The sequence below is a fragment of the Cebidichthys violaceus genome, unplaced genomic scaffold (genome assembly GCF_023349555.1).
Source record: "Cebidichthys violaceus isolate CVI_PGR_0920_01 unplaced genomic scaffold, fCebVio1.0.p SCAF_1, whole genome shotgun sequence".
NCBI lineage: Eukaryota > Metazoa > Chordata > Actinopteri > Perciformes > Stichaeidae > Cebidichthys > Cebidichthys violaceus.
This window is the reverse complement of record NW_027176262.1, coordinates 13,769,731-13,777,514: the sequence shown is the minus strand read 5'-3', so window position 1 is coordinate 13,777,514 and position 7,784 is coordinate 13,769,731. Positions and strand designations below refer to the sequence as shown.

General features: G+C 40.5%; 1 protein-coding gene across 3 annotated transcripts in view; it reads right to left on the bottom strand.

Moving 5' to 3' along the window:
• Positions 1-1,441: 1,441 nt before the first annotated feature.
• cux1b (cut-like homeobox 1b) overlaps positions 1,442-7,784 on the bottom strand; it is a 60,038-nt gene continuing 53,695 nt past the window's right edge. For 2 of the 3 annotated variants that reach the window (XM_068711618.1, XM_068711625.1), the window contains one exon: positions 4,992-7,784. This exon is cut by the window's right edge and continues 3,348 nt beyond it. Coding sequence is in view for 1 of the 3 variants with exons in the window: in XM_068711631.1 (XP_068567732.1) it covers positions 2,279-2,327; positions 2,439-2,503; positions 2,605-2,685; positions 2,807-2,863; positions 3,342-3,425; positions 3,577-3,693; positions 3,985-4,097; positions 4,467-4,670 (770 nt within the window). In the remaining 2 variants the exon portion in view is untranslated. Of the gene's footprint in view, positions 2,328-2,438; positions 2,504-2,604; positions 2,686-2,806; positions 2,864-3,341; positions 3,426-3,576; positions 3,694-3,984; positions 4,098-4,466; positions 4,671-4,991 lie in introns of those variants that run through there. The other variant, XM_068711631.1, reaches the window with a different exon arrangement.

Genomic DNA, 7,784 nt, shown 5'->3' with positions numbered 1-7,784 from the left:
GATAAGCAAAAGGGGGTTTAAGATAGAGGGCACAGTGGAGGGTGTGTGTGTCTCTCTGTGCGTGTTGCGCGCACACGCACAGAGACTGCCTGTCTCGTTACTCTTTAATGGCTGTGAGTTGAGGTGATCTTTAAGAGGAGGCCTCTCATGAAAAATGCAATCTATTTCAGTCACACTCAAATGCAGGCAGCCTTCAGTGGGACTGCTGAGGCTCGAATCACCGATCAGCACATTTATTCAGTGTTTCAGAGCAGACATCAGGTTTTTCTTCCTCTTGGTTCAGCTGTTAAACAGACCTTTCCTCAATGAGAGCTCACTACTAGCTCACAATTGTCTCTCTACCACCATGACTTGTGTAGAAGAGACTACTGTTATATTACTTATTGTCTAAAAGCTACTAGTGAAATTTTTTTCTTATCACAAAATCTCATGCAAAGACTAAAACTAACTCCCATTCATTCCTACCGAAGACTAACACTTTTAAAAATGGGTTGTGACTTTATACTTTAATTATTTTAAAAAGCTCAGTAATTTCCTAAAACTAGCATTAGCGCCTCACGGTTGTATGTCTCTGCCAACCGGTCAAGTTGCAGTTTAAGTCTACGTCTGTTCAAAATGTCATCTCTTCATTTTATCCGCGGAGACATTTGTGTGAATTCGTCATGATTAGCATATGAATTATTGAGTTGTTTAGTGAGGTCACAGTGATCTTTGACCACCAAATTCTAATCAGTTCATCATTTAAGCCGATTGTACATTTTGTGCCAAATTTAAAGAGATTCCCTCCTGGTGTTCCTGAGGTATCGTGTTCACGTGAATGAGAAAGACAGATGTCTGCACGGCGCAGAAGGTTTTTATCAAACATTACTCAAACAGGAGTAAATAGTACAATTATTGGGACTATTTACAGCTGAAAGAACATGTCATTCACTGAAACACTGGTTTGTCGATATGTTTTAATAGTTTTTGGACAACAATGGAGTATTAGGAGTGATTTTCAACAAATAAAGACATGGTAGCCTAGATGGCTGCAAAGACGTTATCTGACAAAAACAAGATATCTCCCTCCGGCCTGCACCGTCATCATCATCCTGCCGGCACCATCAACAGGACAAGGCCGGATGATTAGGAATGACAGTGGGCTTAAATGCGCCAGAGAAACAAAGCTGAGTATCCCACCTTCTTGTCTATTAGAGGCAAGAATAGACAACCCTCCGGTTCACGATGAATTCATTCTTGGTTTTTGTCTTTTAATAAGAGACATTGACAATAAGAAACATATGGAATATCTTGAGACTTATCCTGAAACAACCTTGCTGCAAAACTATTCTCATTAACACATTCTGTGTGAGGACTCATGAGACATTCGATGTGGTGTATCTTCACTATTGTACACATCTCAGAATGACAACATCTTAAATTAAAATGATGCAAGAACAAATACTGCATAGCCTTTATTTGGAATATATCTGCAATGCCAGTCAGAAAAGAAAGAAGTAAGCAGGTAAACATGCACCAGAATATTAGGATGATACTCAGTAACCATTAGTGTATTACTGCTGCGAACCCTCATTTCCTAATCTCTTAAAGACAAATAACATGAACAAGGTGATTTCTGTGCCAAAGACACAAGTCACTAATAGCTATGCTTAATCAATCATATTAGTCAAACTCAAGTAGGGCAAATCTCAGAGTAATGACAAGTGAACTTAACTATTGTATATGTTGTTCCACCAGCATTCACTCTTAAAATGACCACCTCATCCTTTATAAACCCCCTTACACAGTACACTCTCCAATCAAACACAAACGTTAACCATATTACCTAAAATCATACATTAGCCTTGTCTTTATTGATTTAATTCTCAAATTACTCTAAATTCCAACTTAACCCACAAAAAAACCACCATACGACCCGGGTAATGTGGTCCCTTTGGTACAAGATGATAAACATAATCTTACCTTCATTACATTTTTGCATTAATAATAAAATGTATTATGTTTACTAAGTATGAGGAACCTTAAATTACAATTTTGCCAAATATAAAGACGTATATATTAATAGCAACTTGTTAAAGATCAAAAATCAGGAAATGAAAACAAGAAGAACCCGTAGTTGAATCTATCAACCTCCCGATTTACAGTTTTCAGCCCTGCACCGCCCCCTAATGGAGATTTTAGTTACTGCAGAAACAAAAGGTTAAGCTCCGTCTCCATGAGGAGCATGATTAGGTAAACTTGTATGCAGGGCATGCATGCTGCTGAATGCTGCACCAGCTTAAAGGTTTTGGTCGTTCTCATGGAAGCGATGGATGTGGTCAGAGTACCTGGAAGTGAGATAGAAATAAAGAAAATGTAGGTACTTGCTAATGTGATCAACATGGCAAATCACACATGTGATATTATAAATGTTCAAGCTGCCTGATAAACAAACTCACTTTTTAGCGCAGAAAGCGGAGCAATCTCTGCCGATACTCTCGCTCCAGGCGATCTTGTACAGCACCTGAAGAAAAAATAGGAATCAGTCAACAGATAAAATCACTGAAGCCAATGAGACAGAGCCATTAATCAGAAGACTGCATCAGGGGTTGAAAGCAGACCCACCAGGAAGACCAAACAATGCAGGAACAAGGTGTAGAAGAAAGCAACAGTCCTGGCCACCTTGTTGGAGAGAATCACACGACCCTGAGAGACACAAAAACAGTGGATTAGTCAAGATATAGAATGTACAACAACATATACACGGTCTGTGAGTGTGTGTGTGTGTGTGTGTGTGTGTGTGTGTCTGTGTGAGATTGAGGCTTACGAGGCTCAGAGTTGCTTTATCCCAGGGGCTGAGGCTCAGGTATCGGCGCTGACGCTCCTGCAAACACAGAGTAGTGGGCCTCAACAAAACAACTATTTGGAAAGTGTGAATCCATAATATTACACAGGTAAAAACACACTTCCAGATGTTTGATACATACTGACAGTCTCTGTTTGGAGCATTTGCTTCAGGAAGATATTTTGACTCAGGAGTTGTTAGTTTCCTCCATAGAATATGTAATTTGTTTCAAACTGCTGCCTTATCAACCTCAAATTCAGCTCCTACATTCCCCAGAATGACCTTCAATAAAGCCCACAAAGATTAGACAGGCTTGTTGTAGGAATGACACCAAATGAAGCTCTATTACAATCGTGTAGCAATCATGACGTCCTGTCATCCATGTCTGGTCAGTTGTAAAAGAAGAAAAGTAAGAAACTATTAAAGTAAATAACAAAACGGACCAAGAGATGGCAGGTGGTTTCAGAGAGTTTAAGAGAAGAGTTTCATTTGTGTGAACTGAAGGTGTGTCTTGTACCTTCTTGCTGAAGGAAGCAAATGGATCCAGTCTCTCCTCGTACTGGGAGGAGTAGCGCAGCACAGTGTCGTCACTCCCGCCAGCCTGCAGCGCAGAGAAAACACAGAGCACAAATGTTCCTACGAAATACTTAAGGGTTCAGATTCCACCAAATAATCAAGATATAAGAAACAAGAACACAACTAGAGCACATTCATCCATTCATTCATTCATGCGCACACACACACACACGCACTCTGCCAGGGTAGCTCTGCAGGAATTTGATTTTCTCGTAGAGTTTGATGTTGTCTGCTCTCAGGCTGTCCAGTTCATTCTGCAGCGCCTGCATGGTCTGCTGCATGGAGCGATTCTCCTGCAGGGGACAGAGAAAACAAACAGATGAGAAATTAGCTCTCCTAGAAAAAGACACAGGAATACAGGATGTGTGTGTGAGTGTGTGAGTGTGAGAGAGAGAGAGAGAGAGAGAGAGAGAGAGAGAGAGAGAGAGAGAGAGAGAGAGAGAGAGAGAGAGAGAGAGAGAGAGAGAGAGAGAGAGAGAGAGAGAGAGAGAGAGAGAGAGAGAGTGTGTGTGTGTGTGTGTGTGTGTGTGTGTGTGTGTGTGTGTGTGTGTGTGTGTGTGTGTGTGGCAGAGATCGTGACTCACAGCTTCCAGCTCCTGATTGCGGGAGCGAAACCTCTCCCTCTGGCTGGAGATGATGGAGAGCAGAGAGTCCATCTGGCCCTGAGGAAGCTCAGGATGGGGGCCCACGCCTGAACCTGGAGGTTACACACAAAAAATAGACTTAAATGCCATAATCCACTTCCTCTGTTAACATGCATATTTAGTCAAGTTTTATGATCAACAATATTTTGAAAATGGGTCATTTTAACTATAGTTTGTGGTTTAAATCGGATGCTAATATCTCCTTTATTTGCAGACAAGCTGAGCTCATCCCTGGGCTTTAAGAATCTTCCTAAGAAATGCAGTACAGTGGCTGTTTGGGGGAAATTACCTTCACTTTCTGGAGTACAGCACCTTAAACTCGGTGTGCTCTTAAATTGTAGCGATTCAGACGCGCTATATCACTTCAAGATATTTTGGGGTCCACAGAAAACACTGCTCCAACAGTCCCTTAAAGAACATACCAGTAAACATGGCAGAGGCCTCTTTGATGGGCTCCGGGATGTTCTCCATGTTGGTGACCTCCGACCCGTCAGCGTCGGGGCGCTGCAGGGAGGACATGGCCTGGATGGTGCTCAGGTCCTGTTCCAGCTTCAGTATGAGCTCCTTCTGCTCCGCACTGGTCTGCACTGCAGCTGAAAACTCCACCTGCAGCTCTGCATAACGGCCTGTTGAGGGTGGAGAGGAAAGATGATTGGTAGATTATTCTTTATTCACGTGTCTCCTTTGTGTTTGGATTGTATTTATAGTAGAAATAACTCACCTGAGGAGGCTGTAAATGGCAGAAGCAGAGTCCAAAAGCCCAAACATGACTGAAACCCTTTTAGGCAACTGATACACACCTTCCTTTTTTAACTTTCTAACAGACCTCTTTCTCTGAGAATACTTATTTGACCATCCATGTGTTAAACAAGGAACATTTCCATGAACATTTTTGGCAAAGAAAAAAAAAAAAGCAAAACATAAAAACTAACACGGCACACTCTTAGTATTTGTATAAAAGAGATTTACTTCAATTATCACACCTAGGGTGCATGTGAATAATAATGATGATGAATCAAATGTCAATCATAACAAATACATTGTGAACGTTTCATACAGTGATATTGCTTTTCAATGTTGTAGAAGGGACTGTTTTACAGTGCTGAGAACAAACAACATGATACGTTTAGTAAATAGAAAGATAAAGAAACAATGATACATGAGGAAAAACGAAAGGACCCCAAAAAGGAGAATAAAGCATCTCAGGAGTGACAGAAGTGCTAGGGAAACAACTTTCAAAAGAACATCTTAACCATCCCTTTACAGTCATGCAGCCTTTTGTACTACAACACACATGTACGCGCACACACACTCACAAAATAGGCAGTGGGACAAGTTATGAGAATTATTACTTCCACATTGTTGATGACAAGGTTGGGAAAAAAAATCATCTAAAAACAACTCTGAACCCGCTAGAGCCTCAACAAGCATCTTAAAGCTTTCCAAAAGGAGGGGGGGTGAAGATCTCCCCAGGTCATTTGGTTGTCAGACTATACTGTGGTTTAAGCTGTGGGTGAACTGAAGCGATGACACAAGGTAGCAACATTCAGAAAACTGTCAGCAACCTTTCAACAGAGGTGGATAACTACTTCACTATTTGGCTTTTTGCTTCCTCTTTTAAAATCTTGTGAGCATTCACTGAAATGTTTATTCGCTCCAGAGTTGATCTCTGGGTGTTAGAAATTGTAGAGTTAAGCATGAAACACTAAAGAAATAAGAGGAAATGGTTTAAGACTTAAAAATTAGATGGAGCCAATGTGAGCGGTGAGTGTAAAAATACACACGAAAAAACAAAAGCACGCGAGTACAGTGGAGGGGGGTTTAAAGGATGAGTGTGTTGTGCTGTATTATGTGTGTATGTATTACTGAGTGTGCTATGCATACAGCACCACTGATTCGGAAAAGTGTTTCCTTACAAAAACCCACTTCATAAGATATATTCTAAAAGTATTACAAAAAACATCTGAGGTTTTTCTTTCTTTCTTTTTTTCCTGAATATGGTGACCAGTGCTGCTGTTCAGGCTTCCATTACAACTAATATGTCAAATGAATAACCACTACTTCAACAGATCATACAGTAAAGCTTTACGACTTCAGAAAACATGATATGATATACAGCATCTGTTACACCTTTACAATGTTATTCAACAGTGTATAGAATCATCTGATTTAAATTTGTAGAAAAATATCTGTGGATCATGGAAAAGTCCTGAATCGTCCCTTCTCTCCTCCTGCCTTCAAACAAAAGCATACTGTGACAATAGTGAATCAATAGCTACTTGATCGACCGTATTTACACGTCTCTTTTCCAAATAACCATTAGAATTGGCACACGTCATTATCAATACCTGTAGTGCCATTATTAATGTCACAGCAAACCTGACACAAACAGAAAAATACAAAATGCCCTATGAATAAATTCAGTGTTATTACAGTGTACGCTGTTTCTGCATGCTTCCTCCTTCATTCAATGCTCTGGCCTTTCGCTGCTAGTTAAGGTTATGTACAACGTAAGAAATGCATTGTGGGAAAACAACGGTCTGAAATAAGACCCAGACCAAAACGTGTCTTGCAGGTCAGTCACTAGAATACACAAGCTAATTTTTCTCCTCTTACTCTTTCACTGCACTCCAGGAATTATATACAACCCTCTCCAGAGAGCTGAGAGAAGTCGACTTTAAAAAGTACCAATATGAAGTGTATGCGAAATAAATTTGGGTTGAGATGTGGGATATATTATGAACAGATCCGGTGAAATAGTCTACATCTAATGACATCACTAGTTTGGTGCCCTGCTTGGCAGTTAAAGGCACAAATCTGATGATCTCACGTGGTTTAGGTGAGTTGATGGATCTGGCTATAAAATGGCAAATGGGTTAAGTGCTTATATTCTTTACAGTAGCTATTCGTCACCATTAAACACACTGTGGTTGTCCGGTCCAAGCAGTCCAACAGAAAGCAATAAGCCTTCAGTAATCTGCAGAAGACGGATGTTTCACATCAGTCGTCCACAGGAAGCGTCAATGTTCGAGGAATATTACAATTATTAGATACACTAGAAAATCCAATTTTTAAGTAATGCATCTTAATGCAGCGCACTGCGGTTATCGGCATCTTTTGACAGGCTGCAACTATATCTGGAAATACAGGGAAAGGCAAGGCTTAAGGATGGACTGAGGAGATTCTTGGATAGAAACCAAAACAGGTGTTTGCTCATAATATCTACAACTGTACAGGACAAAGGCCCTTTCAGTCACACAGGTCTCTGTGGTTTGAAATGAGGGGCTACTGTACAAGAATACAGTTCATAATGTAGAAAACATGGGTACAGCTATCTTATGTTTTAACTTTAGTGTTAGGATGCAGAGAAGAGTCTGTGCTTGGTTCACAACCACTTTTTAAAAAAAGGCATACATTTCCCAGGATCCCGGGATCGTACTCTGTTGTAGTGTTTACAGACCCTGTCCCAAGTAAGTCTTCAAAAAAGATCCCAATAAGTGCTTCGTTACGGACTGCAATAGAAATTCTGCATAATCATAGGCTGGCTATCTGTTCAATCTGACGTAGCACCCCTGCTAGCTGGTACACTTCTCTAATCTCAATTTGGCAGATATGACCTCTTTCAAGTTAACTTGTGTTTTCAAGTTTAGGTAATTTCATTTGACCTATTTGACAAAGTGTGAATGACGTTAATGTGATTACCTCTATCTAAAGAAAGCTGCATGCCCTGCCGAGCGTTA